Here is a 25896-nt window from a genome sequence, read left to right as displayed (position 1 = left end):
GGACATGGAGTGCTTTAACCTGCAGTTACAAATGCATAATGTTTTGATATTTTAAACATAAAACATTGAATACTGATATTTGAAATACTGAGATGCTTTGAATGTGAAATTAAAATCGCCAGAGTAGGTGGCAGCAAGTGAGTCATTGCAACTGAACCGAATCATTTAAACGGTTGATTCATTCAGGAACGAAACAACATCGTCCTCCCGTTGCTCAGAGACGCAAAACAGTGCTGTAGCAGTCTGGAATTATTTTTTGTTGGCGAAATGGAGCAAAAACAGGCAATATGGTGTCTAAAACGTAAGTCTCTTAATATTAACTTATTGTTTATTGAACTGTTGTATAAAATCAATATCACATTTGTAATCATGTTTATTTTTGAAGAAAAAAAACGGCACTCTTCACGTGATTTTAACCAAATGAAATATATATGCATCTTCTGCCCCCCTAACTTTAATTTTTGATCATTCTTAATGCATTTTATTAGACTGAATCATGCAGTGACAGAACACACTCTAAATGCGCACGTGCTCTAGTCTAGACTTCATCACGTAATGCAAGCGGACACTCCATAGGTGTTCTGTTTGGTTTATACACACACACACACACACACACACACACATATACACTCTCAGAAATAAAGGTACAAAAGCTGTCACTGGGGCGGTACCATTTCAAAAGGTACACTTTTGTACATATTAGGTTCAAATGTGTACACTTTAAGTATTAATATGTATCTTTAAGGTACCAAAATGGAGCCTTTAGGTACAAACATGTACCTTTTGAAAAGGTACTGCCCCAGTGACAGCTTTTGTACCTTTATTTCTGAGAGTGTACATATACACACACATATACACACACACGTATATATACACATATACACACATACATACATACATGTATGTATGTATTTGCATTGCACTGTGGGACACAGTATTACACCTAGTACCTCTGCCGGTTACCTCACATTTTGCTAAATGTTATCCTTGTATTGCATAGATGAATAAAATTTGCATACTGTGCACAGAATACTGCATGTACAATATACACAGCATAAATAGTAGGAGTAGTATGTTAGTATGCTATTCCACCATAGTGTGTGAGAGAGAAAGGCTCTCATTAAATCTCGGCACCTCCTGCTGGCCAAACAAGCCGTACTGGAAATGCACAGAAATCGCCATCACAGTAAAATGTGAAATATGTGAACCTTCTTCAAGCATCTCGTCTTGCATGAATGTGAGGTTTCACTGAGAGTCAAATGAATCTGCATTCTCAGAAGTGGTAAAAGGTGATCAATTCTTCAGCCGAGAAAGGTGAACCTCACTGGCACTGCTGAGAGTGTGTGAATGCAAGCGGCTCTGAAACAGAACTAGGCCACAAGAAGAAAGATCAGGTTAAAACATTTAATTAATTCTCTTTTTTTGGGTATGCCCTGATTTCTTATCACCCTATTTTTATATCTACTGTAACTGACACACAAACACCGAAGCATCCACAGTTGCATGCAAAGACGCAATGCATCGGACACCATATCAGACTAGAAAACTGATATTTACTACAGTTAGTAGTGATAAAGATACATATTCTGCCCTAAAAAAACATCAAGATTTGTTTTATTCAGTATGTATATTTGTTTGTAGTTTATGGTGCCCGCGAGGTGACATGGTCGGTTCACTTAGTTTTGTCGTGGCCTCAGCATCATAACTTGTGGGAACGTGATATTATGTCGTGGCCACGAGATCATTTTGTCGAGGTAATGACATCCTTATGTCGTGGCCTCGAGATGCTATGTTGAGGAACAACATACTTTTCTCATGGCCACGAGTTCAATGCGTAAACAAACCTGCGTGACCATAGCAACCCGGGGTTATCAGATATTATCATAAAACATTTTTATTAACATTAAACATTGAATTTAATATTTGTATAGGCTATTATTATTACTACATTAACTTATAGGGTTATATTTTTATATTTGTTATATATGCTTATATTCCCCCTTTCAAATTGTGTATCGCTTTGCCTAGTTAACGTTTTGCGTAATTATGCTATTTTTGCTAGCCTACCATATATTTTGCAAATACTGTGAACGCTTGGCAATTATGCCAATAAAGTTTTGACTTTATGATTGTATTTATGCCCGTGTGTGATGATAAATGAGCGTATTGTGTTTTCATTTACAAATGAAATTACGTGAATGATTAATTCCTCAACGAAACACTATATAGTATTTGTAATTATGGTCTATTACTTAGGCTATATTTCATTTTATTTCTGCTATGTTAAATTTAAACTGCATTCCAGTAAAAATTCCAGTCAGCATAATCAAAGCTTTATTGGCATGTCGAGCATTTACAGTAGGCTGTTATTTACAATTCAGAACGTTAAGTAAAGAGATCGAAATGAAGGGAAAAAAAATAATATAAACGAATATCAAAATATAACCAATTATAGTAGGCTAATAATAATAATAATATACAAATATTACAGGATGATTAAAAAGATGATCAGTTAATGGATTTACAAGACTGGGATGGATAAAAATGTTTTCTTGTGGGTCCATTTTATTTTATGCACTTTATGTAACATTTCATGATAAACTTCATTTGAATGCTGACTATGGCACCTAATACAGTCCGGTAGACATGGTAATAATTTTAATAATGTAATTTTTTATAATGATTAATATAATAATTTCTTAATTCTAAATAAAATATTAATGAATCCATCTCTGATAATCCCGGGTTCCTATGGTCACGCAGGTTTGTTTACGCATTGAACTCGTGGCCACAAGAAAAATATGTCATTCTCTCAACATAGCATAAGGATGTCGTTACCTCGACAAAATGATCTCGTGGCCACGACATAATATCACGTTCCCACGAGTTAATATGATGTTCCCACAAATTAATATCTTGTGGCCACAACATATCACGTTCCCACGAGTCATGATGTCGAGGCCACGACAAAAGTAAGTGAACCAACCATGTCACCTCGCGGGCACCGTAGTAGTTATATATGTAGTTCATGCTTTTTGTGATAAATTGACTGATACAATACATATAGATGTCGCTGTTGAAAAACCCACTCAAAAGTTTGGGGGCAATAAATTATATTTTGTTGATTTTTTTTAAGAAATTAATACTTTTATTCAGAAAGAATGCACTAAATTGGTCAAAAGTGATGGTAAAGCCGTTTACATTACATAAAAATCTGTTAAAATGAATCTTTTGAACTTCATATTTATCAAAGAACCCTGAAAAAATGTATCACAGTTTCCACAAAAATATTAAGCAGTGCTGGTTTGATAATTGATAATAATACATTGATAATAATAATAATAATAATAATAATAATAATAAATGTTTCTTGAGCAACAACTCAGCAGAATGATTTCTGAATGTGACACTGAAGACTGGAGTAATGATGCTAAAAAAAACAAAAAGCTTTGCATTAAATGAATAAATTACATTTTAAAACATATTCAAATAGAAACGTTATTTTAATTTGTAATAGCTAACTGTTCACAGTATCAAATAAATGAAGCTTTAGTGAGCATGAGACTTTCAAAAACATTCCAAAAAAACCTTTGGAACAGCAGTGTAAATAAAATTCTGCAAAACTATAATATGGAATTCACTGAAATTAACTTCTACACATCTCAAACCCAGCTATAACAAGAAGTTACTCGGTTTCATTCTTTTGAACAAAATCCATAAAATTACTATCAGACATTCGATCTGCGAGAGGAACAAGACAGTACAGCTCTCCTTCAAAGACGGGAATCAAGAGCCACGTCAGTAACGACAGAATTTGAAATGAGGACATTACTCTCATTCCAGCCAGTCAAGACCAAAAAACTTGACAGGCTTGACAGAAAAGGCATTAGGGATTACTCTGGTTCCTATTGCTTTTGCGTTTGTATTATTACTGCTTATAAATGACCAGTTTCATCTGTAAATTCCTTTTACAGCTCAACTAGGCTTCGGAGAGAAACTCTGTCCCCCTTTTTTTCTACACAAACTTTCTAAACAAAAACACTTCGGGCCTTCCATTCACCCATTCACTGTACTCATGGAAAGCTGGGACTATCCCATTACAAATGGTCTCTGTGTATGTGTTAAGAGATCTGCTGAAGTGAGGGTGTGGTTATGATTGAACTTCAAACAGAAGTTGCGTTCACCTGTGGAGCAACTTAGCAACATACAGTTGCTTTCCGTTACGGTATGCTGACAAAACATAAGTCATATCATATTATTTGTACAGCACAAGTACCAACCACTAAAGACTAAGTGGGGATAGAGGTAGGACAGAAATCGTGAAATGGCTTAGTGCGATTAACAAATTACAAAGGCTAAGATTTAATTATACACAACATGCACCAACCATCTTCCCAAAGTTCAATTGAGAAGCACTTATAAACTGTTGCCCGAAAAAGAGAAGCTTTAAGAGGTCCCTGCAATTTACCAATGGTTTAACGTTTGAAAAATGAAGACAGCCATGAAAAAAACAGTATTGTAATTTTACAGTTGTAGATTAAAAATGATTTTTCTTAAAATACTCTATTTTATTTTTCAGTTAAATATTACAATAGCCTTATTTCTTGTTTTGCAATATTTTATTTTGTATTCATTAAAATAATGACAACTATTTATAATACAATTATTATTATTATTTTAAATAATCATTTAAATCACATTTTAAAACACAATACATTTGAATTATTTTCATTTTTAACAATTAAATTTCTCAAATCATGCACCCCTAGATAGAGGCTAAACCTTAATAGTCGCTGCGCAAAATTATGACAAAAACTCCATTAAAACAGGGCTGTTTCTGGTCATTAAATACTTTTAATAACACAAGAAATAAGACAACAATATTATTTTTGTCATTTTCAATTATGCAACAGAAGCCTATTTTTAGATCAAAAATATCACTTCAAAAACTTCAACATGCTTTATTAAAGCACTCACATTAGCCAAACATACATTAAATTGTTTAGTTCACTTAAAGTAAATTAATTACTAAATGAAAAAAAAAAAAAAAAAAAACATAATACCTTTTTAGATAAACAAATACGAATTTAGTAAATCTTGCCTTACAATTGTTACAAAAGGCTGTGATATGAATTTTTATAATATTTCATAAGAGATATAAGGTATATTACTGACCTTTAGATATAATTTTCCACATGTGAACAGAATTTTTTTTTTCTTACACTAATATTCAGTTGCTTAAGTTTTGAATTTTCACTAAAATGCAATGTCATTATGTTAACGGGGGCGTTGAGGGGCTCACTGGCACTCCCTTCAACTTCAGCCCTGCATTAAAATGTGAACTACTCTGGAGGTCACAGAATAATTAGCACAATGCATGGGTGTGTGTTTATAGAGTGGTTAATAAATATGAGATGGTGTTGAGGAAATTGTAATAAGTTGTGTCAGCGTGTGCTGTTACAAAGGCCAGTGTTCAGTTCGGAGGGGTGCTTAAGAAAACTGCAGGTGTGAACAGAGGGAGGTGGAAACTAATAAACGCAGCCCCTGTTAGCAAAACAACTCTTACAGCCCGGACTGCTTACACGGCAAAAAACATGTACGTTGTGCGAATGAGTGAAATATTCGCTCATGCCAAATGCCAATGATGGGAAAACTGTAAGTGGGCGGAATCACACAGACCAAAACAAAAACAGACATTCTGGCATGGGATGCACATTTTCAAAGCAGAAAAACTGGCCATTTCATTGTTTTTCAGAGACCTTAGCATGTTTCTGGAACATCTGGAAAAATTCTGGTATTTTTATGCTTTAGTACAGGCGAAAAAAAACAAGATCTTCCAGCACCTTGTGCGCGTATTTTTGATATGTGTGCGTGCATGCATTTGTGTGAAGCTGTAAAGCTTTTAACCCTCCACTCCACACCTATTTTTGCAGTATTTTTTGAACTGTGGTAAGAACTAACTGCTGCTGAAAATGAGGGTTTCATGACCCATAAACAAAGTGCATGGGCCATACACCAAAACCAGCGGATAAACATCTGGCCTGGGTCAAATAAACAAAGTGAATGAAACACATCAGTCAGCAAGTGCAGTTTCAGAGAGGTTTGGGACTTTTTGTAGCAGGTCAGGCTAGAAGACTAGCTTACTAAACCAGCAGAAGACATTGCTATCCAGCCTGGGTGATTTTAAACCAGCTAAGACCAGCAAAGTACAAAGAGGGTAAAAATGCTCTCACATTTCACAAACTCCCTGTTGTTCCTGACTGAGGGCTTTACAACACATGGCTCCTCTAATAACAATGCACCTTGGAACCATGCCAACCAGGAATAACGATAATACCAAGATACAAATGTTTTGTGTAATCTTGCTGTAAAGGGTCTGGTGACATTTTAAGACTTTCGGCAGGCATTGTTGCATTAAGCAGGTTAAATCAACCTATCAGTGGTATATGAACATACATAGCCAAGAGTGTTTGCAAACAGGTATTTCTCCATTTCTGTGGTACATGAAAGAAAACATTTTACACATATACTTCAATCACTGCAACAAAATAACCTTAAGCCCAACCCGTCTGACACATTTGCCCCTGTCAGGCCTCCAAAACCTTAAAAACGCAAAACTAATCTGTCAAAACAGGTGCTCAATTCAACAGCCAGTGCAAGAACCCTTTGGTAACAGAAACCTCACCCAAAAGTGAAAATTGTGATCATTTACTCACCCCAATGCGGTTTCAAAGTTACAACTTTTTATTCCAAATGCAATGAAAGTGAATGGGGAGCAGGGGCCTGTACCATGATGGTGGCTGAACAAACTCAGGGTTACAGGATTACTTTTGAGACGACAAATCCAAACCAGTACAATCCGGCTTTGTTGATACCATGAAGCTGATCATCAACTTTCTCTGTCAACTTGGCTTGATCCTGAGTTAATGGAGCGCGTGCACATGAATGTGTGACATCAGTAATGAGCAGCCAATCACATGCCTTAAAACTATGATTCACTTCTAGTGAGAGTCAGTACCAAAAATTAAAATATTGAACAATATGAAGAATTTAAGCACATTAACACAGCAAGATGAAACGATCTATCCATGAAAGAGGAAAACTTAAAGAGAACATCTTACCATATAAGTGCAAGTAAAAGTTGTAAAGTTAGTTTATAGAGTTGATAATATGGGTATAACACACTTAATCTAAGTTTATATGTAGGGATGCACAATATTATCGGACTGATATCGGAATCGGCCGATAATGGCTTTAAATGTAAATATCGGCATTGGCTCGATATGAAAAATTATGCCGATTTGTCTTGCTGATAAGAGGAATGGGTTAAATCACATGTGCACAGGGTGTGCTAGCGATTAGATCATGTCAGCAGTGTGTCTCATTCTTGAAGCAAAGTTTTGTCTAAGGATTAGATTCACTGTTTTGGATCGCTGCATTTAATCTGTGAAAGCACGAACAGAATGAAGCCTTGGATGTGTGATAGAGTAAACAGTAATGGCAAGTGCAGCGGCAGCAGTGTCAGCCTCCCCCAGGTCCTAATGCCCGTTCGGTAAGGAGTTTTAATCTGTAGGGGGCGCTGTTTGGCCTACTTCTAATTCAATTAAAAGTAAAATAATAACAAATTACATTTTGTTTCCGATTAAATAAAGCAGTAACTGATGTATTAAAATAATGAGTATGTTTTGATTTAATGGTCAGAAGCTATAGCTTACATCGAGGAAAAAAATAAAATAAAAAAACCACAAACATGACACTTGTAAATTAAATAATTTTATACTGATTTATTCATTAATGTTTAATGCGTTTTATTTTTTTAAACAAATCATGAGCTCTAAAGGATTTTCAGAATTTTTACAACTCTTTTATTTTAGACCATCTACAAATGTTAAATCTAAAAATAAAATGTTAGGGTTAACACTGCATCTTTCTAGGGGGAAAAATGCAGCGATTGATATATAGTTTATTTATAGTTATTTTCAAAGCTTCAATGTACTGTCAAAAAACCTTCATTATTTTTTTATTTAATTCTAATAAATAAGTTCTTGTTACAAACTAACCAAAATTAAAAATATTTTGCTTATAATTTCTGCACAGGAGAGACTTGGTGTGGTTTCCAAACAAAAAGAAATATATCGGCATCGGCCAAAATTAGTTGAAAAATATCGGCATATCGGATATCGGCAAAAATCCAACATCGTGCATCCCTATTTATATGTAGTCATGTTTAAAGCTATTGATTCTAAAACTTATTATGTTGGCTTGGCGAAGGCACACCAAGTTAAAGCATACCAGCGACTGAACATAATACATGTAGAAGAACACAGTACAAAGCTAAATTGAGTGCATGCGAGCTGTTTTTTTATGCTTTACTGACATGCACGTTGCAATCACGGCAGCCCTCCGCGTTTGAAAGGAGAAATACATACAATAAACTACATAATTTCCATGTGTTTTACAGCCTTATAAATCAAAACATTCCAGCGATTGAACGCAGTACATATAGAAGAACATAATAAAATGAGTGCTTATGAGTGCTTGTGAGATATTTTTTGTCTAACCGCAGAGCAACGTGTCGCAGGACACTCACGCTCCGGACCGCATTCATCCTCACTTCTCTCAATAAGAAAGACTTCTCTTGGACAAACAGACGAGATTATTTCAAAATACATGATAGCTTGGCGAATATAATCGAAAACATTCGTTTATGTCTCATATAAACTGTTGAGAAAAAAATCCGAGGTGGATTTGAAAATTAAAGCGACCTCATTTACCAGCTGCTTTCTGTCTTCAATGTTAATCCATAAAAACCAGAAAATCATTTGTTTGTCTTGGCTTCTTTTACTTATGTATGCAAGTATGTATGTATGTATTTATTTATTTGTTGCTTTAAGAAGAATCAATATTTAATGAAAACTATGCAATGTTATTTTAGGATTCTTCCATATCTGCATCTAAACATCTAAAAACCTAAAAGCTGCTCTGTTATACTGTTATACTCGGAAACCGTCATATTTAAGAAAAGGTGCTTGACCTACTGAAAAGTAATATGAATGAAATCAGTGTTTCATTTTTAGCAATTACGATTTTTGTTGTCATAAAAACCTTCTCCATTACAATTCAAAATCCTCATTATATTGTTTATATATTATAATTGTTAAAAAAAAAAAAATTTAACAAGTCACATAATCAATCATCACTGCTTAAAAATGTAAGTCGAGAATTAAACTCTTAAAGCATGAAATAAAATACAGAATCAGTATATTTCAGTATAATGTGGATATATTATCAGTAAACGAATTATTAAACATTTGTAATCATTCAAAAACATATTGCCCATTTTCTCTTAATGTTGTTCAGAGATGAAGGCCATAATGCTAATGTTGTCCACACGAGGGAACCACAGGATAACAAATCCTTCAAGCTCTCAGTTCAGACTTTGAAAATGTTTCATTTAAGTGACTTCTGTAATCTCCTACATACTGACAGGCCATTACATTTTTTTTAATCTTAATTTTAATGCTATTGACAACATATTTGACGTAACTGAGTGTAACAAATAACAAACAGGGAAAACAATAAAAGGCATGACTTATTTCGCATACAGCTAGCCAGCTCTGTTGAAGCTGTTGTCATAGCCTAGTAGGCTTTTTTATTAGAATAGAAAATAGCAAGGGTTCATAGAGAAATACTATATTACATTTTTTTTTGCAGTGGGGCAGCTCAAGAACGCTGGACACACAAGTACTCTTGCTCTTTTGCCAAGCCAACACCAAAGTTCGTCTTCGAACTTTAGCTTCTAGTTTATATTGCATATTATCTATATGTTTATATTAAAGGGGTCATATGACGCGATTTCAAGTTTTCCTTTCACGTTAGAGTGTTACAAGCTGTTCATGCATAGATAAGATCCCAGAAGTTGCAAAGACTAAAGTCTCAAAACCAAAGAGATATTCTTTATAAAAGTTAAGACTCTGCCACGCCCCCCTTAAAACGGCTCATTTAAACACGCCCACCACATGTCTACATCACTGTGTGGGAAGATTTGCATAACACCGCCCAAATGTATACGCAAAGAAAGACGACGGAACTATTATTCTCGGTGTAGTGTTGTTGCTGCTGCCAGCGCCATGTCCTGGAGACGCTGTGTTTTGTTGTGAAAGCGAAAGTACTTTGTTTGGGCTTCCAAAAGAGGACACAACTAGAAATCAGTGGTTAAATTGTATTTACAACACTGTTCCAGAACAGTTCAACCCAAATATTCGAGTGTGTGCAGCGCATTTTACGGAGGACTATTTCCTGAACCTGGAAGAGTAGCCTGCCAGCTGTGCACAAAGACTGTTTCTATAAAGTGGGGCACACGAGTGAACTTTGCAAGGACAGTCTGACGCTTCTGACTCACAGCCTGTAAGTACGTTTCTGCTACTGACGATTCAAACGTGAGTTTTGAGCGGTGTAGAGTAGTGCTTGTTGTTTGGCGTCTCTATGATCACAAATGCAGACATGGTAATGTTTAGGTGGCACGATGCAATGCGACGCGTAAAAAGACAGTATAAGTGTATTATAATCAGTAATTATGTCCCCACTGGATGCAACAAATGCCTCGTTTATAATGGGTTTTATTGTTTTAGTCTCGTTCCGCCGGGACACAGCATCACAATACGGTAAAGGGCGTAACATTTCTGTCACACGCTTGAGGTATTCGGCCAATCACAACGCACTGAATAGCTGGCCATTCAAAGCACGCCTCGCTTCTCAGAACGATGAGCTTGAAATCAGCGCATTTCAGAAAGGTGGGGCATAGAGGAGCAACAATAATGTACAGTATGTGGAAAATAATGTGTTTTTTTAACCTTAAACTGCATAAACACATTGCATTACACCAAATAATATTCTTTTAGCAACGTCATATGACCCCTTTAATTTAAAATAAAAGCTTAATAATTACTATTAAATTAAGCTGGCTTGAGTAATGGATTAAGGGTATAATAATCATATAAATAATATAAAATAATCATCTCCAAAAATCAGATGATTTCATCTTTCAAAATGTTTCACTATGTAGCGTCCTTTAATTTGGAGTACGAGAAACTGGAGGAGTGGCTTTATTGAGTCAGAGATATGTCACTTTGCTTGAAGTATCAAATTTCGGTTTGAGATCTCTAAACCAGAACATAACCTGCCCCGGAGCAGGTTAGCTGTGGAGCACAAGTTACTATGGTGATGAACACTGCTAAAATCCAAACAACTTTCATGGTACCTAAAACCCAGAGTTGGCGCAAACTTAACTGAAACTTACCTGGCTAGACAGCTAAACCAGCTTTATGGTACAGGCCCCAGGGACTGTAAAACTCCAAAACATACAAATAAATAAATAAATCACACTGCATACTGCAGCATATTCCATGTTTTCTGAATTCAATGAATAGATGAACAGATTTGTGTGAGGAATAGCCTGTATGTTATTCACTGAAATATGATCAACAGCCACGGTCACCATTCATTTTTAATGTATGGAAAAGAGCAGCTAGGAATTTGGATATAAATCTATTTGTGCTCCACAGAAAAAAACGGTTATACAGTGTTTGAAATACATTTCATTTCTGGTTGAACTGGGCAAAAATAAGAAGTGACCAATAAAGAAAACAGAAATCCAAATCATTAAAAGGATGGTTCACTCAAAAAATTAATTCTATAATCAATTACCCATCCTCAAGTTGTTAGAAGCCTGTATGAGTTTCTTTCTTCTGCTCAGCACAAAAGAAAATATTTTGAAGAATCTGGGTAACCAAACCATTTTGGTCTCCACTGACTTCCATATATGGAAAAAAAAAAAAAAGCCCTATGGAAAACAACTGGGACCAGAATTTTCATTTTTGAGTGAACTATCCCTTTAAGTGAAAATCGTAAATGACCATTTTACTAAACGTAATCCAGAATATTAAATGGATAGTTCACCCAGTTCATCAGAATTTTAATTTTCAGGTGAACTGTCCCTTTAAGGTTGCTTAAATTAAAAAGAAGTGCTGAATTTTTAAACAAAGAAAACCACTGTACACCATTATTTGTGTCAAAGAAATTAATAAAGTACTCAGAAATATTTCAAAAGGTGCTCTCCCTGAAATAAACCAGATACCAGACCGTAGGAGGAGCCACTGAAAAAGCGTGCGAGCTGTCACATTAGGTATGAGCTCTGATGTGTCTTACTCAGTGCTATACAATGAGAGGAATGAGTGAGGAACTAGTATGTCATAGGGGAATGCCTCGTTTCAGGAATGAATGGAATTAAACTACAATGTATTTGTTTGAATCAGCAAGGCGAGAAACGTGTTTGGAGTGTCAGCGCTTACACCTCATGCACTGAAATGCTGTCAATGACACATGCACCAAACATCCCATTGCTTCCTTAAGTAGTTCTTCACCACAAAGCATTAGAGTAACTGATATTAACATTGCAATCTGATTTGAAATAAGTTAAAACACAGATACAGTGGGGTCAAAACTGCTTATATTTAACATGTTTCTAATTCAATAATACAAAAATCATTGTCAAAAAGGGTCAGTAAATCATGACAGAATGTTCATTTTTGGGTGAACTATCCCTTTAAAAAAAATTTATTTGAAATGTTTTTAATTTGCACAGTTCTAAAAACCTTCCTATTTCAAGACTTAAATCAGATTTTGTATCACAAAAAAATTACCCAGAAAATCTCACACAATTATAACAAACCAGAACTTCCCCATCTCTCACTTCCGTAAGCAAATGACAAAAAAAGAAGTGGGAATCTTACATTAACGTTGCATTGAAACAGAAGTAGCGACAGATCTTTTCTTCTGCGTTGTGACGTACATCCAAATGTAACGGATTATCAGAAAACAGACTAAATTTTTATTTTTTATTAAACATATGCACATATTTTCTGTTTGCAATAAGACCTGTAACATGCATTTCTAAACGACTAGAGTTCATTAAATTGCACATAAACATTGAAAAATAACCAACAATGCATACAACAAGACACTAACAAGTGAAACCTGACTAGTATAAGTGCTACGGTGTAATTTTTCCTCTTACAATAACAAAGCGCCTACCAGCCCACAAAGAGAATACAATATGTTAATGGGCGTTTACTTAGCTTAAAAATTTGGCAAGGTGTCATTCACCCCTTTGGCGGAAACTAACAGAACTATGAAGAGGAAAGAGGAAACTTGCAAAACACTTAGCAAGTGAAAGTCTTTCAACACTGCTGAGATGAAGCTCTTCTCTTAGGTTGGACTCGATGGAGAATGCAGCAGTATAGAGTAACACTTCATTCATTAAGCAATTAAACTAACTTAACTAAATATAATTTGTGTTACAAGGCGTGGCAGATTTTTTTGTGTGTAGTAAACACTTTAGTTTTTACTATAAACAAGTCCGTAAACAAGCTTCTCAAGCTTTTATTTTAATGTTACATAACATTATGAGGGACAGGTCACCTTCACATATCTTTGGCCAAGGTCAAACGTTTCAGAAAGGGAATCCCATTTTGGTGTCTGCATCAAATTAAATTTACAGAAGTAATTTTATATACATAGAAAGCATATTAAGTGCTTTCGATGTGTTTGCTTTAATGTTTCAAATAAACTTTGTGAAAATAAAATGTCAAAACATGGGTGAAATAAGGTTCCAAAATGATTCAGCATAACATATATATTTATGTAAAAATTAAACATACTTATTCTGACTTATTCTGAAAAAGTGATTTCACTAAATTGTATTACATTGTAAATGACTGAAAACTTCTTGTCGACAAATGGGTAAAACCTAGTGGTCTAAAGGATAGTGGCAAAGATTTAAAATGACAATTATGTCATTTTTGGGGGCTTCACTGTGAGTCTTTTAACGTCATCTTGTTCTAAATATGCTTGACAAGATTTTTTGGTATATAACCTATTGTTACACTGAATAACATTTTAGTGGATGCCTTCTGTAAAACATGGTAAAAATTTATGATAGTCATTATTTTTTTGCTCAGAATAAAAAATTAAACAGTACACACTCTAATGAAAAAATGTAAAGCTGTAATAAACTTTTATTGTTTTGATGCTTGAAAACCTGTTTTCGTCTCTGAGCCCTGTACAAACTGGTAGTAATCCAAAGTAAAAAGCTACTTCCTCTTCATCATATGCAGAATAAATCACTTATTACAATACAAACAAGTAGTGCTTCAACTGATAGTTCACTCAAAAATTATATTCTGTCATCATTTAGGTTTGGAACGACACGAGGGTGAGTAAATGATTAAAGAAGTCAAATTTTTGGGGTAAACTGTCCTTTTAAACTATAACTTGTAGTCTATAAAACAATCATTTATTGGTTGGAAGCAAGTAACTCTAGCAGAACTGAAAGAAGAGATGAAACCATGACGTTTTACTAATATTAACTCCATCCCTCTCAAATTAAACATATGTTATTGTTCCTGCAGCTCTAGTTTAAGTGCATGGGTTTAGTAAGGGGGTTTGATTCCCACATTACAATGTATACTGGCAATGCACCGTAAGTTGCTTGTGATAAAACCAAGAGCCAGCATGACATAGAAACAAGCAATCACAGCAAAATCAAGACTGAACTTTGACACAATGCACAAAACACACTGACATCTAGGGAAAAATATGATAACTCGTTAATAACGCGTTAACGCAAATTCACTTTAACGGCACTAATTTTATTAATGCACAATTAACGCAGCGTGCATTTTCTGTTTGACCCATGGCCTAACCCGTAGTTGGAGAAATGGACAGTGTTGCCAACTTAGCGAATTTGCAGACCCCTTTAGCGATTTAAGGTACATTTAGAACAAATAAAAATATGCGATTAAGTTGCGAATAATCACGAGTTAACTCATGACAATCATGTGATTAATCGCGATTAAAAATAAATAAATAAATCGATTGACAGCCCTAGTTCATTTCTTATTCTGGTCATCTTCTGAACTCCAGCAGGATTTCAAAATGATTCAAGGATCATCTTGTGCTTCAAATGTCTCAATGTTGCAGAATTGTAAATATTTCACAGCAAAATCAAGACTACACTTTTTTTCTGGCAGAAAGCACCATAAACACAGACATCTAGTGAGAAATTTTGAGAAAATATTAAACATTTAATAATGTATGAGTTTGTCTGCCAACATGGAGGAGAGTTTAAGACATTAATTTTTTTTTTATTACTTTTAGTCTTATTCTTCATCATTAATCTTTCTTTAAATTCATGATTCATTCCATTTTAAAATGTAATTAGTGCTCTGCACTGTTAATTCGTCGTTTTTTCACTTTATTTTATTTAAAACTTTGCATTTCGTTTGATTTGTTAATATTAGCTGCACTTCTGGTATTTTACATTGAATAACTTCTCACTGTACGAATAGCCCTACAGCAAATGCTTTGTCAATACAGTTCTATAGAACTGAACTACGGAAGAGGTCAAAATCATTCAGGACTCACCTCTAAACGGTTCAAACGCTGCAGGAGATCGTTAAAACGCCTCTGGCTCCTTCAGATCTCGACTTCTTTCGACACACCTGAACAAAAGACAGGAAACAACGCGATCGTGAGCCGAGGTTAAACCAATCACAGCTTTCGAGAGGCGGAGTAAACAGAAGTTGCAGTACTTCTTCAAAATGTCACTTTTCTGCGTAAAACCACGTGTGAACTGAAAGGTCGTTCTTTAAAGCTGTCGCGTAAATGAAAAGTCATCGCACGAATCAAAGCTAACGAACGGCTGTATTGTTTATCTAACCCGGCACTACGAAAAAGCACGTTCATTTTCTAAACTATCCACAAATATTATCTTCCTTTACTATGTGCATCTCTCGGGACAGACCAACCTGTGAAATGATGAATCCAGGGCTCGTCTCAGAGCTCTTCACGAGGGAATGATGGTTCACTCGTCCTGCCCTGCTTCCGAAAACCAACTGTACTCTCTCATTTCCCCTCAGGTGTTTTGTAGTCTCTCAACCCAGCCCTCTGACACACAGAGAGAGAGAGAGAGAGAGTAGGCACTGGCTGTGTCTCCAAACATACTTGCTTGCCTACCTAGACTGCATTTCTGGGCATCGTACACGCGGCGTCAGTGGCGCTCTTTCTAAGTACGCAGCATAGGTTTGACACACAGCCGTATAGCGACTACTCAGCCAGGTAAACCACTTTTATACTTCATTTTTTTTTATATATTTATGTATACATTATTCTATCTATCTATCTAGTCTTTCAATCTGCTTGCATATTTGTCTATGAGTCTGTCTGTTCATCTATTCATTCTTTGAGGCAGTGAGGCACATTCTGGATAATTCTTGTTCTTAATGAGTGCTGTTTGCATGCCAATGTCTGCAGCTGTAAAGTGTTGTACTTGTTAATTGCAAAACAAGCTCCGCAAGTCATGAGACATACTGCATAGTTTGTAAATGTTATAAAAACACACAAAATAACCTAGCTCTGTAAAAAAATATGAGCTTAAGGTCAGGTATTAGTGACTGAGATGCCCTCAGCGACCAAAGCCCAGCTAAAAGATTTGATCAGAGATGTTTGAAACATCTGGTTTCAGTAATAAATCATAGCCAGTTTAGGATGCCTTGCATTATAACAGAAAAACTTTCAACCTGTGTGGCAATATTACAAAAATTATGATTATAGAAAATAAGAAATTCAGAACATTCTAGAAATATAATTTGTGTATAATGTCCTGATTGATGATGGATTTCATTTCTGTGCCTCAGTAGTACTTGATTTTCACATTTTTACAAACAAATGTTAAAAGAAATCATCTATACAAACACATTTTTATGTAAATTTCTATTAACCACATCCCATCAAGCATATTCTGAAAAGAACAACTCAGAAATCGATAGTAAATTTCACAAACAGTTACAAAGAAATGGCAAGTAACACACTGAATTAATTAGAAAAACTTAGTTTTTTAAATTTATTTTTTACATTTATGTATTTGTTTTTAACTTCAGTGGCAATATCTTTATTGATAAGGTATTCAAATGGTCTTAAAAGCCTTTATAAAATATGCTACTCTTTTTAACTTTATAAAAGATTTGCTTTAAAAAGTGTGCCACTATCAATATTTTGGAAACTATTTTATTTCATTTTTATTCAACCGTTATTTAACCAGGAAATAAAAATCTTTTACAAGCAGGTCCTGGCCAAGACAGCCAGCACACAAACATTAAAACATTATTTCCATCTGGTGGTTACTAATAGTAATTACATTTCTTCACAATTGTGCTGAGAGTATATTAATAGTGTTCAGATTTGCTTTATTTATCAGTTTTAAGTTAAAGCAATTCTATGTACAATTTATTAACAAAATAGTTTATAGTCACCCATTAAATTTTTAACAGTAATCTAATTTGAATGAAAAAAAAAGCTAAATTCTAAAGTTTCAAATATTTTTTTTTAAAATCATCATGAATAACTGTAATATAACCATAATATATTTTAAATAATAAACGTAAATTGATTTTATTGAATTAAATTTTATTTATTTATATTTATACATTGCATATTATTTTTGACATTTAATAATAAATAAATTAATTATACATTTTAAAAGTTTAAAAAAATGCTATCCAAGATTTAGATGGTCTGAGAAAGAGGAAAGTGTGAAATTTATAGTAGACTGGGATACAGTCCTAAAGTTTCCATTCATACTAAAGGCCAAACACAATGGAGTTTGGGGAGGGGGTGTGGTGCTGGGTGGGCCAGAGGATGTGGGACTGGACTTCACAGACTCACTGCTGCTCCTCCCACCAGCAACCAAATCCTTCCTTTTAACTTCACACTGCCCCTGAGCGCACATGACACGCACACACAGGCACACAAAAACAGACAACGGGGCCTAGCAGACAAGATCAGGATATGACATCAAACACAGGAAGAGAAGCCAAGTAACTTTTCGTCTTGCTTTTTCGCTCTAAACCCTGTTCCTAAGTGAGTTTTGGAGGGAAAAGACTGGCTGATGAGTGCGAGAAAGGATCCTCACGGGACTCTTTGGATTTGCTCTGCTCCCTCTTGGAGAGAACAGGAGAGCGAGGAAATCTTTTCAGGTTTCCCACAACATTCCAAGTGTCTACGGCAGGACTAAAGCCAGGTCTACATTTTTACTTTTCTTTCTGAGTTAATGTCAGAGCTCGTGTGAAAAAGCGTGATCATACACGTCAGTGTTTGTTGTGGACAAATAACTCCTCTGTTCTTTGCTTCCACACATGTTGAATGAATTGAGTTAAGGCTAACATCGAAAGTAAAGTCTACCTAAAACAGTGGCTGGATATTTAACAGTTTGGTTAGAAACGGTGATATGTTGGTTTTGAAAAATATATAATATAATCTCTTTTGCATATAAAAAACAATTATAGAAATGCAGGCTTTTTAAGTGCCTTTTAATGGCGTGAAATACCATCCATGATCAGTTACAGCGACAAGTGTCAGAAACAGACCTTCTGCAAAATGTGTCAACATGAGCTACGAGGTGAGAGAAATTCATGGTTTGATAGTAGCCACGTTTTTTTGTGAATACATTTGTGGGAGGAGAGAGAAACAGAGAGGGAAAGAAAAACAAGACTTATCAAAGAGACAAAGAAAGGATGGACTCAAACACAGATACACTGCCAGAACGTTAAATGGAAACAGAGTCAGGGATTGAGTGTATGGCTGAAAAGCTCTGAAATCCACAGAAAAATTTATCTCATTTCAGCCACTTCGAACAAACACGGGAAGTTATGAAAATGGCGATGTGGATAAAACAACACAAAGGGAAACTGAATGCATAGAAAGGAAGAAATGTTTGTTTGTGGTGGTCTGTCAAATGTATTTATTTTTATTTTTTTATAGAAAGGATGCATTCAGTTGATCAAAAAAGTTAAGATCTCTAGTTCAAGTTAATGCTGTTCTATTTATTAAAGAATCCTTTAAAAAAATGTTTCTACTTTAAAAATATTACTCCTTAAAACGGTTTTCATCACTGATAATAATTAGAAATGTTTCTTGAAAAATCTTACTTGAAAGCTGAAATTTCAGCTTTGCATCACATGAATAAATTACATTTGAAAATATATGAAAACAGAAACCAGTTCTTTTAAATAATAAGATAATATTTCACAATATTACTGTTTATATAAACTGTCAGGATCTCAGCACAGCTATTAATCCTATTTATTTATCACATATGTGTCATGGTTATTGTCATAAATGTTATCCACTGCAGTTTCCCAGTAGCATAAGCCCAATCTAATCATCACATCAGTCCTTAAATGTATTATATATATATATGTGTGTGTGTGTGTGTGTGTGTGTGTGTGTGTGTGTGTAATATCAGTATACTTTATAAGTATATTTAGATTTTTTTAAACTTATTATTATTTATTCAAATTATTTAGATTTTTTTTTTAATTTCAAATATACATTTATATATTTTTCTGCTCTCTAGAAAGTCCTCTATTGGATGTGACGAGGGCCCCGGGAATCATACGAGTGAAAAATCACAATCTTCCAGATCCTGATAGGATCTGACTCCGTCGCCCTGCTCAGTTCAGCAATGGCTCTGTGCTTGGGTCAGGTTTTCAGCAAAGACAAAACATTCCGGCCTCGAAAGCGATTTGAACCTGGAACCCAGCGCTTTGAGCTGTATAAAAGAGCCCAGGCGTCTCTGAAATCAGGCCTGGACCTGAGGAAAGTGGTGCAGCTGCCGGATGGGGAGAACATTAATGACTGGATAGCTGTGCATGTGGTGGATTTCTTCAATCGTATCAACCTCATCTACGGGACGGTGAGCGAGTTCTGCACTGAGAAGAGCTGTCCCATCATGTCTGGAGGGCCACGTTATGAATACAGGTGGCAGGATGGGGATCAATACAAGAAGCCCACCAAACTGCCTGCTCTTATATACATGAATCTTCTGATGAACTGGATCGAGTCCCTCATCAACAATGAGGACATCTTTCCTACACGAGTAGGTGCGTGACGTCAGATATGATTTCCAGACATTTTAACTGTGCCAAATCAAATCACTGTGATAGGGCTCATTTACTTTTGTTATTTTACAAATGATTACTTTCGTTTTTTTTAAATTATGTTAAAAGTTAAAATAATGTCCATGTGGGATAACGGTTTTAATATCATAGAAATGCTTTATTAAAAAGAGGAAACTCTTGAAAAATAACTTATCTTTATCTTTTATTGTTAATATTTTACAACGAAATATTATAATAGTATTGTATTGTAATATTTTGAATCAGTTTTATTTTTAGATTTTTCATTTTAGTTTTAGCTTTATCATTTTAGTAGTTTTAAAAAAATTATATAAAATTATAACATAAATTATATAAATTATATTTAAAAATTAATATAATTTTTTTAATTATATATATATATATTAAAATTATATACATATATTATGTCTAATATATGTCTAGTTTTATTAATTTTTATTTCAGTTTTAGTTTTAGTTATTTTAGTACCTCATGTTAAACTAAATTAAAATAAGAAATGTTGCCTTGGCAACTACCTGAAATAGGACATTTTTACATTTGTTTTTCAAATTTCTGTAAACATTTATTTAATTTCAGGTAACAAATTATTATTATTATTATTATTATTATTACTTGTTTATTTCGTTTAGCTTTTTAAGGTTAATTTTAGTTACATTTAAATATCAGATAATTTATAAAATGTAATAATATTTTATGAATTAATAATGAAAATCAAAATACCTTATATTTTTTAAATACTTAAAGTACCTAAATATATATATATATATATATATATATATATATATATAAAACATTTTGAAAATAATTATTTAAATTAGAAGTATTTACAGTATAAGAAAAATATGTTATTTCATTTTATGTGATGATTAACATATCAAAACCATATGAAAACCAACATGAATATAAAGAGCACACTTCTAAGATCTTAGCACATATGCATTTCTGGATTTTCCTTTTCTTTATAGTGGACACTCCTATTTGTCATTGACCTTTAAGCTCTTTCAGTAAATCGCTATGAAAAGCTTAGTATATTAATAAATGAGCAGAGATATACAAATGAATGGAAATAATAAAAATAGTTAGACGTAGAAATATTAATGGGTAACTGGCCAGAGAAATGATCCAGTTACGTTTCTCAGGAATTGCTGTATAATTTGTGAGGCCAGGGAACACCAGACACATACTTCTGTCTGAAAAAATATTACTGGATAGAGTTACAGAAGCTATACTTATGAGCACTGCCAACAATTCATAATTCCACAGACTGAACTATTGGCTGAAAACCCTCGAGACATACTCGCATACACTTTTTCTCCTAAAATAGCATTCGAAATTTCTCATGGAAGAAAATCATACAGCATCGTGAATGTGATGTGATTTGAGTGTGATGCTGGTTTTCTTCTGTTTTTAGGAGTCCCTTTTCCAAAGAACTTTCAGCAGGTGTGCAAGAAGATACTGAGCCGCTTGTTTCGGGTGTTTGTACATGTGTACATCCATCACTTTGACATGATCTGTAGTATGGGAGCTGAGGCCCACATCAACACCTGCTACAAACACTACTACTACTTCATCTCTGAGTTCAGCCTCATCGACCACTCGGAGCTTGAGCCGCTTGTGAGAGCGCTGTGCTTTCATTACTGTGACCACGTGCACACTGCAGCTAAATTCAGTTTTCACTTCACCTTTTCACCTTTTAGCGCTTAATCCTGTTCTGTACATGGACGGTTCAGTTATTTACAGGAGTGACCCTTAAAAAAAAATTTACTCCAGAAAAATTCAGGTAGTTTACAGAAATTCTATGTAGTGTGTACAGAACTGAATCGAACTAGTATTTAAAAGCATATCAGAGTTGTGGTGCAAGAAATCACAGGGAAGGAGGTACATCTCAACTCCGTGTTGCCAGATATTACTATAAAAAATGCAAGATCCAAACATGTTATCTTGGAAATAAGCCACATACCAAAATATCGTGACCTACACCTGCCTAAATTGTTATCTCTAAAAAATGAGCTGAGCCCAAACAACAAGGCCTAAAACACTTAATAAGCATTGCTTATAATGAGTAGACATGGCCAGGGGCGTAGAATTAGGGGGGGATGCAAGGGACGTGTCCCTACCAATATCCAGCGACTACCAAACTGTACCTAGCAATAATTTTGATCAAACAATTAAATATATGTATACGTATATGTAATTTCAGACACATCTGAAAGGTCATACCATTGATATTATATCTAAGAATTTAAAGTAAATATGTTAGAAAACTGCACGCTTTCAAGGACGCGCATTTAATACATGGGAGGAATATAGTCACACACCGGACAAGATGCGCAGCGCCACATTTAGAACAACTTACAGGGATTGCACCCAATGGTTGGGGTGTTGGGTTTAGGCCCCACCAATGTCAAAAGTAAAACTACTCCCTTGGACATGGCAACCTGGGGCCTATTTCATAAAACAAGTTTACCAAACAAGCCAAGTTTATTTCAGTTAGTCTGACTTAATTGTCAGTTGATTTGGCTCAAAATTAGTCAGACTAACTGAAATAAGCCTGGCTTATTTGGTAAACTTGTTTTATGGAACAGGCCCCTGCTCTGTGAAGCAGCCTTCCAACATAAACAAAACACGACAGCTCGGTTGACGGTGGTTTAGCTAATGACTCGTTATGTTCAACGGTTTTAACTAAACCACCGACAAAAGAGCCATTTTGTTTATGTTTTTTGTTTATGTTTTGGAAGGCTACTTTGCAAAGCTCGCTCTGGAAGTGTTGCCATGTCCACTTATTATAAGCAACGTTAATTAAGCAACTTTGGGCTTGGCTCATAGAGCGATCCAGTTTACGGAGTTAATAAAGTAGCAGGTGCAGGTCACTATATTTTGGTATGTGGCTTAGTTTAATTTCTGTAAATGCAGTTGTAAAATTTTCAGGTGTTCATTCGGTTGTACACTGTAAAAAAAATTTTACAGTAAAAAAACGGCAGCTGTGGTTGCCAGAATTCTACCGTAAAATATACGGTAGCAACGTTTTCAACTTAAATTTACAGTTAAATACCGTAATTTCATTAACTGATATAATGTTAATATACCAACCTATTGAAGTACTGAAATCTGTTTTGTACCTTTGTATTACACTGATAACCACCAAATGCAGGTGGTGATGAGAAAGTCACATGATGAACCAAAGCCCATCACAAGCAGATTTTAAATAATAACATATATAGAAGGTGCACAGTGCCATTCACACAAACACTAAACACCATCATGGTGAGACTTATTAAACTGAAATATGCAATAAACATTCATTTAACAACATTAGATGTAACATACAACCCTAATAAACATAACTGATAAGAAAAAACTAAGAAACCTAGTTATTTCAAAGAAAAAACATCAAATTCAAACAAAATTTGAAATGCAATGCAGGGAATTCTGGGAACGTCAATTTACGGGGAACGTCTTTTTCACTTCCAAAAGCGGTATTTCACCGTAAAATTGTCTGAAATGTCTATTACAGTTTTTCACCATATATATTAGGGGAACTTAGCGTTAACCATTTAACAGGTTTTTACCGTAGCTTTTTCACAGTTTTTTACCGTTAAAATCACTCCTGTAAATTACTGAACTGTGTGTGAACAGAACAGTAATAAGCACTGAAAAGTGAATTGACAACCGATTTTAGCTAAAGTGTGTGCGTTGCAAATGTGTTACTGTTATTAGACACAAAAAAAATTAATTATGATAGTGGCAGTTAGCAAATTGCACTCTGCTTTAGCAAACTAGCAAGTTTTATGAACAACTAGATGCTGACAGCACATTGCAAATGCTTGTGATGTATATCCTAATAACTTTGTTCTTTCTGTCTTCACAGAAAGAAATGACAGAGAAGATCTGTAACTGAAAGATGTGGAGAAGGGATGGCAATCCAAATGTCAAACATTCAGACCAAAGGTCTGATCTAAGATCAGGCGAGATCAGAGACTCACAAATGAGCTAAAATACAATGCATCTGTGCCTCTTACTGAAATACTTGTGGGTCCAGTAATTCAGCACATGTTCTTGAGACAGTAAATGTTTAAATTATGTACTGTATCTCAAATTCTGGAGCAGTGTTCTGCAATGATGTATCGATTGCTTAGTATTCTGCATACATTATTGAACATTTCACCACGTGACTTCAAAGAACCTTTTAAAATATTTGTTCCTGAGGAAAACATGTCTGGAAATGGCATGTCTAAAACTTCTGCTAAGTTTGAGAGGTTGCATTCTTGCTCTGTTGTGTCTGTGCCAGTGCAGGGGCAGAAGCCTTTGCTAGTATCTTTATTTAACCAGGGCATGTGCAGTAAGAAACTATTACCATAGCCAGTGACCGATGATGAATAGTACTCAACGGTATTATTCTTATTTCAGACATTTTGTTCTGACAATGTGCTGTTTTTGCCAATGTATTTTTGCATGCAAGTTTTAAATACAAACATTTTAAATGAAAATACTCTAATCTTTATTTTTATTTATTTACTTTTTTTTTTTAATTGGATTGGAAAATCCAAAACAATGAAATATTAATATCTGACATTATTTATACTGTGAGCACAACTACATGAAGATGTATTCAATATTACAAATTTTAGGAAATATAAAAATATAAACTAATGCAATATATATATATATATATATATATATGTGTGTGTGTGTGTGTGTGTATGTGTGTGTGCATATATATATATATATATATATATATATATATATATATATACAGGTGCTGGTCATATAATTAGAATATCATCAAAAGTTTATTTATTTCACTAATTCCATTCAAAAGTTAAACTTGTATATTATATTCATTCATTACACACAAACTGATATATTTCAAATGTTTATTTCTTTTAATTTTGATGATTAGAGCTTACAGCTCATGAAAGTCAAAAATCAGTATCTCAAAATATTAGAATATTACTTAAGACCAATACAAAGAAAGGATTTTTAGAAATCTTGGCCAACTGAAAAGTATGAAAATGAAAAGTATGAGCATGTACAGCACTCAATACTTAGTTGGGGCTCCTTTGCCTGAATTACTGCAGCAATGCGGCGTGGCATGGAGTCGATCAGTCTGTGGCACTGCTCAGGTGTTATGAGAGCCCAGGTTGCTCTGATAGTGGCCTTCAGCTCATCTGCATTGTTGGGTCTGGTGTCTCTCATCTTCCTCTTGACAATACCCCATAGATTCTCTATGGGGTTCAGGTCAGGCGAGTTTGCTGGCCAATCAAGCACAGTAACACTATGGTCATTGAACCAGCTTTTGGTACCTTTGGCAGTGTGGGCAGGTGCCAAGTCCTGCTGGAAAATGAAATCAGCATCTCCATAAAGCTTGTCAACAGAAGGAAGCATGAATTTCCTGGTAGATGGCTGCGTTGACTGCGGACTTCAGAAAACACAGTGGACCAACACCAGCAGATGACATGGCAGCCCAAATTATCACTGACTGTGGAAACTTCACACTGGACTTCAAGCAACATGGATTCTGTGCCTCTCCACTCTTCCTTCAGACTCTGGGACCTTGATTTCCAAATGAAATCATCTGAAAAGAGGACTTTGGACCACTGAGCAACAGTCCAGTTCTTTTTCTCCACAGCCCAGGTAAGACGCTTCTGACGTTGTCTCTGGTTCAGAAGTGGCTTGGTAGCCCTTTTCCTGAAGACGTCTGAGCGTGGTGACTCTTGATGCACTGACTCCAGCTTCAGTTCTCTCCTTGTGAAGCTCTCCCAAGTGTTTGAATCGGCTTTGCTTGACTGTATTCTCAAGCTTGCGGTCATCCCTGTTGCTTGTGCACCTTTTCCTACCCAAATTCTTCCTTCCAGTCAACTTT

The 25896-nt window shown here is 34.9% G+C and overlaps 2 protein-coding genes across 7 annotated transcripts in view; one reads left to right on the top strand and one right to left on the bottom strand.

Moving 5' to 3' along the window:
- The window catches only part of elovl1b (ELOVL fatty acid elongase 1b), a 39244-nt gene extending 23240 nt beyond the window's left edge, over positions 1-16004 (bottom strand). For all 4 annotated transcript variants that reach the window (XM_058791328.1, XM_058791323.1, XM_058791325.1 and 1 more), the window contains exons 1-2: positions 15867-16004; positions 15484-15560 (exon numbers count right to left, since the gene is read on the bottom strand). The gene's annotated coding sequence lies outside the window, so the exon portion shown is untranslated. The remainder of the gene's footprint in view (positions 1-15483; positions 15561-15866) is intronic.
- A 32-nt stretch (positions 16005-16036) lies between these two features.
- Positions 16037-24522, top strand: mob3c (MOB kinase activator 3C). Of its 3 annotated transcripts, XM_058791332.1 has the most exons (5): positions 16037-16176; positions 17978-18136; positions 19472-19997; positions 21445-21647; positions 23902-24522. In XM_058791332.1, exons 3-5 carry the CDS (start codon positions 19580-19582, stop codon positions 23929-23931), a joined length of 651 nt encoding a protein of 216 aa, XP_058647315.1. In that variant the 5' UTR covers positions 16037-16176; positions 17978-18136; positions 19472-19579; the 3' UTR covers positions 23932-24522. The 3 variants fall into 3 exon arrangements, with proteins under 3 accessions (XP_058647315.1, XP_058647316.1, XP_058647314.1); XM_058791333.1 differs by lacking the exon at positions 17978-18136 and having other exon boundaries at positions 16039-16176; XM_058791331.1 differs by lacking the exon at positions 16037-16176 and having other exon boundaries at positions 17816-18136.
- Positions 24523-25896: the final 1374 nt, after the last annotated feature.

The sequence above is a fragment of the Onychostoma macrolepis genome, chromosome 11 (genome assembly GCF_012432095.1).
Source record: "Onychostoma macrolepis isolate SWU-2019 chromosome 11, ASM1243209v1, whole genome shotgun sequence".
Lineage (NCBI taxonomy): Eukaryota > Metazoa > Chordata > Actinopteri > Cypriniformes > Cyprinidae > Onychostoma > Onychostoma macrolepis.
Note: the sequence above shows the minus strand (reverse complement) of the source record. Positions and strands in the feature narration are given on the sequence as shown.

Bases quoted from the DNA above. Each gene is read 5' to 3' on its own strand.
- mob3c (XM_058791332.1), top strand. From the start codon at position 19,580: ATGGCTCTGTGCTTGGGTCAGGTTTTCAGCAAAGACAAAACATTCCGG. The intron at 19,998-21,444 runs GTGCGTGACGTC...TTCTGTTTTTAG, and splicing joins CATCTTTCCTACACGAGTAG to GAGTCCCTTTTCCAAAGAAC. The intron at 21,648-23,901 runs GTGAGAGCGCTG...CTGTCTTCACAG, and splicing joins ACTCGGAGCTTGAGCCGCTT to AAAGAAATGACAGAGAAGAT.